The sequence below is a fragment of the Haliotis rufescens genome, unplaced genomic scaffold (assembly GCF_023055435.1).
Source record: "Haliotis rufescens isolate VD_foot unplaced genomic scaffold, xgHalRufe1.0.p SCAF_12, whole genome shotgun sequence".
Taxonomy (NCBI): domain Eukaryota; kingdom Metazoa; phylum Mollusca; class Gastropoda; order Lepetellida; family Haliotidae; genus Haliotis; species Haliotis rufescens.
The window spans coordinates 29,113,648-29,124,468 of NW_025963802.1; the positions used below are offsets into that span (position 1 = coordinate 29,113,648).

At 41.0% G+C, this 10,821-nt stretch overlaps 1 protein-coding gene across 1 annotated transcript; it reads left to right on the top strand.

Moving 5' to 3' along the window:
• Positions 1–1,169: 1,169 nt before the first annotated feature.
• Positions 1,170–10,570, top strand: LOC124116721 (galactocerebrosidase-like). The gene is made up of 18 exons (XM_046478174.2): positions 1,170–1,341; positions 2,623–2,691; positions 3,080–3,143; positions 3,291–3,379; positions 3,654–3,821; positions 4,104–4,142; positions 4,237–4,364; positions 4,667–4,784; positions 5,148–5,185; positions 5,497–5,621; positions 6,398–6,537; positions 6,855–6,944; positions 7,196–7,291; positions 7,740–7,881; positions 7,996–8,176; positions 9,090–9,259; positions 9,682–9,758; positions 10,276–10,570. Exons 1-18 carry the CDS (start codon positions 1,198–1,200, stop codon positions 10,477–10,479), a joined length of 2,082 nt encoding a protein of 693 aa, XP_046334130.2. The 5' UTR covers positions 1,170–1,197; the 3' UTR covers positions 10,480–10,570.
• Positions 10,571–10,821: the final 251 nt, after the last annotated feature.

The window sequence follows — 10,821 nt, forward strand, 5'->3', positions numbered from 1 at the left end:
TGTAACGGGGTTAACGCCTGCATGTTCGGTGAACTGGTTTGCATGTTTGCCAACCCTAACCCTAACCCTAGTGGCTAGCGGCTGGGAAAACGGCATCAATGGATACTTTATTAGAGGCTGTGTTGACGACTGCATCAAATGTAGGTTTGTCATATGCGTCAATAACATTTTACAGAATTTTGAGAAAATGCTGCATCATCAATGTGCATATTTTACTGCATAGCCTGATGACACATATTACACAAGTGCAACTACCATCATAGATAGATGATAAACATACTCCCTTGACACGCATTGATAACATCACCCTCGTCATTGAACTTTCTGACTTTTCATGCAATAGACTATATACAGTGTACTGGAAGATGCTGCATAATTAATATTTGTTTTTCCCGAATGGATTTAATCAGAATATGTAATTTTGAAATGATTTGAGTGTTTAACAAATTCTGTAAAAGGGAAATTTAGTATAGTTGTTAATACATTAAAACAATGACATATTAATATTAACATTCCCTGCTCGATAGGCATAACACCTGCATTCATTACACATATTTATGAACTTTCCTTCTGGACTGAACTATTCTTGGTATCCGCAACATGAGACATTTAAAAAAGGAATAATAACATTATACAAACCGTGCACCTTACATGTGAGTGAGTGAGTTGGGTTAAACGTTGCTTTTGACAGTATTCCAGTTATATCACGGCGTGTCAGATTAATCTGTGAGGAAGTGATACATGTCTCAAATAATTACTACTTTGGAGAAACCCAAGAGCACGGGCTTGGTGCTGAAAAACCTAGAGACATAACCGGAATGAACCAGGATTCGAACCCACGATCAAAGATTTCTGCTGTGCCCAAGGGATGCATTGCGGCGCCTTGGATGACTGACACCATCATGATAAGACATGATTAAAAGTTAACTAAATTGTTACTCTTCCCACCATCTCCTTCCCCGCAGAGAGACCATATGATTCTCAAATCATAAATTCTCTTTAAATATTAACTTACTACTTAAGCTAAATGTTTAATAACAATACATCACCTCACAAATGAGTCATCCACACATGTACACTGAAACGATTCTAATTAGTTCACGTGCTAATTCCGGCAAACTTCCGGCCATGACCTTGTGACCCGTGCTTTATGGCATGTGTCGCGCGAGCAGACGACACAGTAGACGATAACTAGCAATGGAGAGTGGTCGTGTTTTCATCGCTGTTGCGGGTGTTTGGGCATTATTTGTGACAGCACATGCAGCAAAACCCTATCCCATCGATGACAGTACTGGGTATGGACGGACCTTTGATGGGATCGGCGGTATTAGCGGTGGAGGGGTAAGTTTTCCGTTGTTCTGGAAGGGGCGGTGTAACAGTGGCTTCCATTACTCTAGTTGCCTGATGCCGGGAGTCACATGGAGAAAGCTGATATTAGACGTCCTTGGTTTCAGTGAGATCTTATTCTAGATTAAGGGAGTAAATGTAAATGTTTACTGTCTGTGAATTCATCCGCTTCACTGTATTTAATATCGACTGCCTCAGTGGTCTAATGTTAGAGAGTCTGCCCAGAGAGAGAGGAAGGTCGGGGGTTTGATCCCCGGACGTGTCATACCAACAGACGTTCAGACGTTAAAAGATGGTACTTGTTGTTACCCTCTCTGGCGCTTGGTTCGGAGTACACTGTGTCTGAGTGGGATGTTCATGTTTAACTGCGGCATAGTGGGCTAGCACTAAAAAAAAATAGTCTGGACTTGTGCAAGCAGCCACACACGCACGCACGCACACACACACACACACACACACACACACACACACACACACACACACACACACACACACACACACACACACACACACACACACACACACACACACGTGCATCTACGTCGCTATACAAGTGCAATTATCTCAAAACGTTGCACCCCATTTCACTTCACTTCACACGAGTAATTTACATGTACAGTATACTGCTGGGACTTGACGCCGAGCTCAGCTACTTATACTGAAGGAAGTATTGCTGTGACATAGTATAAATCTTAATATCTCAAGTACTATGACTGTTTGCAAACACACCCATGCTATCTTCAGATGATTTTATACCATAGGATAACGTTTGTCTGTGTAACTAGGGGACACGGGTGGCCAAGTCGCCTAAGGCGCCGGGATTCGCTGTGCAGAGTTGCGTCCCTTGGGCACGCCAGAAACCCATCATCATTGTTCGAATCCCGGTTCGACCCGATTATGTTTCTAGGTTTGTCAGCACCATACCCGGGCTTGTGGGTTTCACCAAGCTGGTAAACGTCTCAGACCTGCATCACTTCGGGCTTTCCTCCCATATTAAGCTGTCACGCCGTGATATGACTGGAATACTGTTAAAGGCGGCGTTAAATACAACTCAACTCAACTCAACTCAACTCAACTCAACTGTATAACTAACTGCCTGATAGCGATTCAACCTTCAAGTATACATCGATTAACTCCAAGTCAAATATGTTGCCTCTGGTATGAAGTTTTATCAGTCTAAGAAAAAGTTAAATGGTGCCAAAGGTAGGACCTGAAAATTACATGTGTGGAATTCTCTCAAACTATGTCACTGACCCTCTCGTTCCCCTCCCTCAGGCTACATCTAAGCTGCTGGTGAACTACCCACAACCTTACAGGGACCAAGTACTGGACTTTCTTTTCAAGGTGACAAAATGCCTTGACAGTTCTTATAACGTGTATCAGTTATTTTGACATTATTGAACTACATACAAAATTAACGTTTCTGTACTTTTTTAAATGTTAACCGTCAGTCATACTTTCTCTGTATACATCTTAAATACGTATATATCCACAAATGCAACAATATTGTATTAATAGTTGTATAAAAGAGATGACATTTTCTGTAAGATTGTAATATATTATTTCACTTGATCCTGACTCAAAATTCAGGATATTTAGCTTTTCACTGGTAAGACTGGGGGAGGGTTTTGTCGGGGTTATGAAATTATAGAGCCTGTCAAATAGGTAATACTACCAATGGTTAGTTTGTTTGTTTGTTGGATGGCTAGTTAAAATGAACTTCTCTTTACAGCCCAATTTTGGAGCAGCGCTGCAGATACTGAAAGTTGAGATAGGAGGCGATGCTTGCAGTACAGGTAGGTGCCTTAAAAGTAATTATCCTTCAAAATATAAAATATCGTTCAGTGCATCTCATGCTAGACATGCGGAAACGTTGGATACTCTAAAACTAAAACTACGAATTTGTTGATATGTGATAACCGATATCATATATATCTTAACAGATGGTTCAGAGGCGTCCCACATGCACAACAGCTGGGAGGAGAACTACCAGAGAGGATATGAGTGGTGGCTCATGTTGGAGGCGAAGAAGGTCATAATCCTCTCGTAAACGTTGAAACTGCTATTAATAAGCTTAAAATACCCTTTATCGAGCGTAATGACCGAAACAGATATCACCATCAAGCCCTGTGTGGTTCGTCGTTGTTCAAAGATGTTATTTCCTATTTGAGTAACCCAATGAAACGTATCAATAGTTCCCGGCTCACAGGTTTGACTCTCACGTCCCTAACTTTAACCTAAAATCAATGTGGAATGTAACCAGACCTAGAAGTAAAATCATTTTTAATTTGTGTTGTTATTTTCAGAGAAATCCCAACATAAAGTTGTACGGTCTACCTTGGGCGTTCCCTGGCTGGGTAGGGGGACCTACCCGAGACAACCCCTGGACCGACCCAGAAAGACCTGCTTACTATGTGCTCAACTGGCTTAGGGGAGCTAAAGCTGTCCATAATCTCACCATAGACTATCTTGGGGTTCGTTTTTACTTTTTTTAGGACAGTCACAATCGTTTTGTCTTTCCTATTTTCAAGTTTTCTTATTTTGTCATCATTATGCATGTTATTTTAACTGAAAATAATTTATATATTCATCATGTGAAAGCTGCGTTATGTTGTTACAATGAAAACAAAGGATATAACGTAACATCAAAGAAATCATTATCCTTTTATAGTTGCTCACACGACATAGAAAAGCCATAGGCAATGACAATTGTGTGTTTGTTCGTGAAGCATTATTTAATCCTTTCTCTGTTCTAGATTTGGAATGAACGTATGTACAGCATTCCCTACATCAAGGTAAGGACTTAACTGATTTCAAACAGTGGACGAAACTATTAACTTGCTTTAAAAGGGTCAAGCCGTGCAACGTATTCACATTTTGTGTATCCAGCTACTACGGAAGACTCTTGACGACAACGGCTTCAGCAACGTGAAGATCGTCGGTGCTGACAAGAAGTGGGAGATTGCTGATGATATCCTTCAAGACGAGGAACTCGGGGCCGCCGTCGAAAATATCGGGTAATGGTAGACCTATGAAAATCATATCCTGCTCAGTATAATGAATAAAAATTCATGCCACGTCGCAGTTTCATAATTTCATAGATTAACAGACTGACATTTTGTCACGACAATGATATGGCATGTAATCAACATTGGCAACCGTGACTCTGATGTTTTGGGCTAACAATGTTCTTAATGGTGTTCAGTGCTTAGAATGACCACAGGAAGATTAATTGTGTTATGTTCTACTACAAACAAACACGCCCCAGTTTACTGTTTTAAATATTCTAACACTCAAGGTTTTTTCTGATTCCCGCCAGGTGTCACTACCCGGGCACATTCTCCGACCCCTCCGCCATGAAGACCGGCAAGCAGCTGTGGGCCTCAGAAGACTACAGCACCTTTAACGACAACGTCGGGGGTGGATGCTGGGGGAGGGTAGGTATTGTGATGGAGAAGTATCGTGGCGAATCGGTCAAATGTTTACCTATTATTAATGGAATACGACTGAGGTAGGCGAAGGTTGAACAGGGAGCACAGACCATTCCGAAGGGAATCATTAATGTCAGGATGACAAGGCGCTCACTCTCTCTCTCTCTCTCTCTCTCTCTCTCTCTCTCTCTCTCTCTCTCTCTCTCTCTCTCTCTCTCTGCGATCGTTTCGTAGCAGAAATGTGAAAACTGCTGAAAACAGAAACCTAATTTAGATATTCTGTAGCTTCGTCGCAATCACTGTCAAACATAAATATTACTTTCACACTTTTTATTTGAATAAAGGTACTGATTGACTCTGATTTTCCAGATTCTCAACATGAACTATGTCAATGGGAACATGACAGCGTAAGTTGTGTTCATAATTGACTAATATCTGAAATCAATTGCAGGTCCATCTTTGAGTATTTGTTTTTTAATAGCACATATTTTAGTTTTACTGCCTTTTACTGTGATCCTTTCTAAATAGGACACAGGACAAATAGTTCACAGTTATGATAATGGATGCATAATACAGTATTAACCACCGAGAGTCATCATGAATGAGGATTCTATAAGTTATAGAAATACAAATTTAAATACATATCCACAGAATATCCCCATTTTGCTTCAAAAGGAATTTCAGTCACGGACCGTTACTTTTCATCCTCATGTTTCAGAACAATATCTTGGAACGCTATAGCCAGCTACTACAACCCCCTGCCGTGGTTCAGGACTGGGTTGATGACGGCAGTAGAACCATGGACCGGAAACTACGCCGTTGAGAGCCCCATCTGGATAACTGGTCAGTGTTAACATAAGTTGATGGTGCGAAGGAAAAACATGCAGTGACTGCGGTTGTTTTATCATGTTACTAAACGTGTTCCTGCTATGTGGCGTACCTTCACTTGTGTCAGTAGTCAATCCTCACGAGAGCAAACATGACCTGAACTGCCATCTATCAAGGTATATAACTCACTGTAAAACAGGACATGTCTGTTGTATACCTCCCCATTTATGTCCCAAAATGAACATATGTGATAGACACATTCGATGAATGTTCTTTTCAAAGTATGTTTGCTTTTCTATGGAAGGTTCGCCTAGGCCCGGCACCTAGGGCGGCGTAAAACTCAACTCCACCCCTCACTATTTGCCTCTTATCCATGATACACGACGTAAACCTCACCTTACCCCCTCACTATTTGCCTCTTATCCATGATACACGACGTAAACCTCACCTTACCCCCTTACTATTTGCCTCTTATCCATCATTCACGACGTAAACCTCACCTTACCCCCTTACTATTTGCCTCTTATCCGTCATACACGACGTAAACCTCACCTTACCCCCTTACTATTTGCCTCTTATCCATCATTCACGACGTAAACCTCACCTTACCCCCTTACTATTTGCCGCTTATCCGTCATACTAGACGTAAACCTCACCTTACCCACTTACAATTTGCCTCTTATCCGTCATACACGACGTAAACCTCACCTTACCCCCTCACTATTTGCCTCTTATCCGTCATACACGACGTAAACCTCAACTTACCCCCTCACTATTTGCCTCTTTTCCAGCCCACACGACGCAGTTCACGGAGATCGGATGGAGATATCTCCGTCACGGCGCCGGAGTTGGAAATTTCACCGGAGGAGGAAGCTACGTTTCTCTGGTCAGCCCTGATGGCAAAGACCTCACTATTGTCATAGAAACCATGGTGAGAGATCAGTTATATTACAATAACTTTCCCTCACTGTGGTGTTATGTTGTTGTTTTTAAAACTTTGATATTTCTTTTTGTTGTTTCAACCGATTTCTACGATATTATGTCAAAAGCAGTGGGCACGTGCAATTGTAGATTGACATTTATTATTTCATTTTGATATTTTCTCTCCTGGCGTATTGGGTGAACACATAGAGATCGAGGTTCACGCTATCAACCACTGGTTTGTCTGATCAAGAGCGATAATTCAATCAAACACGATGAAAGAGCCCCATTTACACACTCATTGTTTATCTTTCTTTGTTCCCCCAGAGCCACGACCACTCCATCTGTGTCCGGCCTCCCCTGGAGCCCTACAACGTCACCAAGCAAAGAGTGACGTTCCAGCTCAAGGGCAGCTTTGTAAGTGTTTGTTGAATTCGCGCTTCAAAGAAACGGATTCGTCAATCGAATTGACAGAAATATCAACGAAGACGAAATACGCAGACGCAATCTCAGGATGGTGTTTATATATAGTAAATCACAAAATGTGTATTCCAATCACAATGAAAATGTGTGTTGTTATATTACCCTGACGTTTCCTTAAGGAATCATTTATAATCAGTGAGTTACCCACAAGTTGTAAATGCTATTTCACAATGTATTTCTTGCAGGCTTCCATAACTTCTCTGAACATGTGGTACAGTAGATTGTTCAATGGCGCGGTCAATGTTACAGGCACGATGTTCGAGAGACAGGCACCGCTGAAGGTGAGAACACTCTATTCGTATGACAGTAAACTCAATTTGTATTTTAGCTTACATCGATGTCAAGGAAGTCAGTGGCACTCTTTATAAGGGTGAGCTCCCTTTGAAAGGGTAGTGATTGAATTATGACAAAACTTTGCAATGTTTGTGTTTCAATCTGAGGTCCTAGTGTAGCTTTTTCCGTTAGCAGTTATAACAAAATGTCCCACTGAACTGAATTAGCTTCTGACTTAATGATCGAATTTATAAATTTCACACTAATCAAAGTTTCCATGAAGTGATCTCAGCTAGCATTGATCGACGCATTACTGATCGAATTTATAATTTCACACAAGTAAGCTTATGAAGTTTATAAATGCCATGCATGTTATTATAATGTAATGTCAATAAAATCTCTTGTTAATCCAATGTCGTTCTTAGCGGGGATTAAGGATTGACATATGTTGTGTAGGTTGTGAATGGGATGGTGCAGCTAGATGTAGCTGTGGATGAAGCCATTACGCTAACGACCGTGTCAGGGGGACAGAAAGGGTCCTACCCTCCCCCGCCTTCATCTCAACCCTTCCCGAGCACCTACAACGACGACTTTGAAGGTAACAATGCAGATTAGAGTAAGAGTATATGTCGGGGAAAGATATTGTGTGCAGCTATACATTTTCCATAAAAACCACTATATCAGTCATTTACTCAAATCTCGTGTTGAACAGGTTACCCTGAACACATGGAGCCCAACAACCTGGCACAACAGACCGGGTCGTTTGAGATCATTGACGTGGGTTCCCCACACAACAAGGTGGTGAGGCAGATGGTTCTCTCACAGCCTGTACACTGGTGTAAGGCAGAGGGGCGCACTAACAGGTCTATCAATCTCATTGGCAACTACAACTGGTACGGTTTTAATATTATAAGTTTTTTGGCTTTTGACGAGGGAAATACAGTTTAATGCACCTTTTGAGTGGCCGTGTACCCGGCGTCGCCTCTCTCAAAGTACACAGCTACACTGTTTATCATTTACTACAATTGAAAGTGAGATGCAAAACTTTTGTTAGGCGCCATATTACAAAACGCCAATGTCTATAATTATAGTACATGGAATTTAATCAAAATGTCATTGACCAGCGCAATTGAAGTATTTAATGTGTAAGGTGAGATCAAATATATTTTCCATAACCATGTTTTTATACGCTTTTACTACAGTAGTGAATATTATATATCATATATTATATGAATAGGTTTAACAGAAACACCTCATGGTTATTTTAAAATCACCTCTATTCGAGATTTTGACATGTGGAATATTTATGTTGCCTCTCTGAAGACAAACATTATCTTTTCTTAGATGTAAAGTACTCTAATACGAAGAATGCTTGATTCTGATTGGGTAAAAGGAGTATTCTTTTTCCTACTGATGTCTCTTAAAATAAGCCTTTTCACAAGCAAACCGAGCGTATGAAAACAACAATCTTGTTTATACATTTGGAACCTTGACTTTAGATGTACGTGATACAAAAAGTCTGAACATCAACAAATTGTTGTCTGGCAAAATGACTGAAAACAAATCCTTCGCCTTTGTACAGCTGGGTCTCATGAGTTGTTTGGGGCACCTACAGAAATACAACAGACATTACAAAATACCCATGGTTCATTAATCCGGAAACTCTGGAACATTTTGGATTAATAGTTTCACTGTAGAATAGTGACAGACATATATCCTACTGCCGAGGGTATGGTCAGGGTTAGAATTTGGAAAGACCAACATAAGACAAGGAGACAAGTACCAATTGTTCCTCTGGTCCTCCAGGACAGATGTAACTGTCCAGATGGACGCCAAAGTCGGGGAAGTGAACGGCTCTAGCGGCTACTTTGTGGCTGCCCGTGTGGACAGAGGTGGTGGAGAGTCAGACCAAGCAGAGGGTATCTTCCTGTATATCTTCCCCAACAAAAGTAAATACCATCTAAGCGGGGACTTTGGTGAGTTAATACAGTGGTTTGTATATGATATTTTTTATACATCTCTACAAAGTGTTCCTACCAACCTTGTGGTTTCTGACTCCAAACTGAGCTCGACGGCCTGGTGGTAAAAGTGTTCGCTGGTTCTTCTCCACAAGGGTTCACCTGGCATGTTCTGGCTGCCCCCGATGTAACATTTATGTCAATTCGTTAAAAAGATGAAATCCCAACCCACAATCGGTATCAGCTACACATTGTTAGGTTTTTTAGATACGTTATGTGTATGTGTATGTGTACGTTATGACATTTTCGGTAATAACGTCATCGCTATGAAAGGTACATGGTTGAAAAAGAATCCACAGAGTTTTAGAAGCTTTATAATATTCTTAGTTGCTTTCGTCAAAAAACATAACTGCTTATAATCTTTATGTCGATGACTGCAGAACACAAGAAGGGCATAACGGAAGGTGAACTACCATCCAGCAACAGTGACTGGAACAACGTAATGCTGACTGTGCAGGTTAGTCGAGTCCCACAGTTCCTACCTTCTGGTAGCTTTATTATTATTTCCTTTTGTCTACATACACCTGTTTGTGGTTTCGGGTATTTTCCACAATGAATGCAGTACACTTACAGGTTGGGCGTTGTAATGAGTGAGTGAGTGAGTTGGGTTTTACGCTGCTTTGAACAGTTTTCCAATTATACCACGGCGTGTCATCTTTATCTGGGAGGAAAGCCCAAAGTTGTGCAGGTCTCCGACGTTTACCACTTTGGTAAAACCCACAAGCGCGGGTATGGTGCTGACAAACCTAGAAACATAGTCGGGGCGAACCGGGATTCGAACCCTCCCTCATAGGTGTGAATTGCGGCGCCTTAGACCACTTGGCTCCTGCTGAGCGTTGTAATACATGTCACGTCATTCTTTGGAGGTCCTGCTGTCACAAACAAACAAACCTACGATGGATTTAAATGTTTTTACTCGATAATAGCACAGACTTGTTCATAAAGAGATTATGCATGGGTTTTTTTTATTTCAGGGAGGAACCGCATCTGGCACATATAACAACCAGAAACTGTTCAACGTGTCTATTCCTGCCAATCCCAAGTATGGATTTGTGGCGATTGGCACCGATTCCTGGGGAATTGTGGACTATGACAATCTGATGATTAAGGCAAAACCAGTCGCAAATCTACGCCAGAAACCGAAGGATAATACATTGTATTACAAACCAAAAGCATAATAAAAATAATAATAATAATAACAATAATAATTTTGATTTCATATACATTTATTTGTTAATTACATTTGATAAATGCTCATATTTAATAAAAGTTGGGACAACATGTTTTGCGTCTTCTCCTTTTATACATGTGAGGCAATTTTTAAAACTGCCCATATTCCACATCCTCCATTTGTGTAAACTGCTCTGAGTGATAGAGAAGAATCCTACTGAGAGTGAAACCCTTTGCGCAATATTTCTAGTCACCCAGTCAACATGGTTACCATTGCATCGGGCTCGGTCATCACAGATATAGGCCACTGACGTCTTCATCATAACTGGAAGGACATTGTAGATATCGAT

What these genes read in the sequence shown, in the direction of transcription:
- LOC124116721 (XM_046478174.2), top strand. Translation starts at nt 1,198, where the DNA reads ATGGAGAGTGGTCGTGTTTTCATCGCTGTTGCGGGTGTTTGGGCATTA. An exon ending in TCATGTTGGAGGCGAAGAAG is followed by an intron (nt 3,380 to 3,653) that starts GTCATAATCCTC and finishes TGTTATTTTCAG; the next exon opens with AGAAATCCCAACATAAAGTT. An exon ending in GTCAATGGGAACATGACAGC is followed by an intron (nt 5,186 to 5,496) that starts GTAAGTTGTGTT and finishes CTCATGTTTCAG; the next exon opens with AACAATATCTTGGAACGCTA.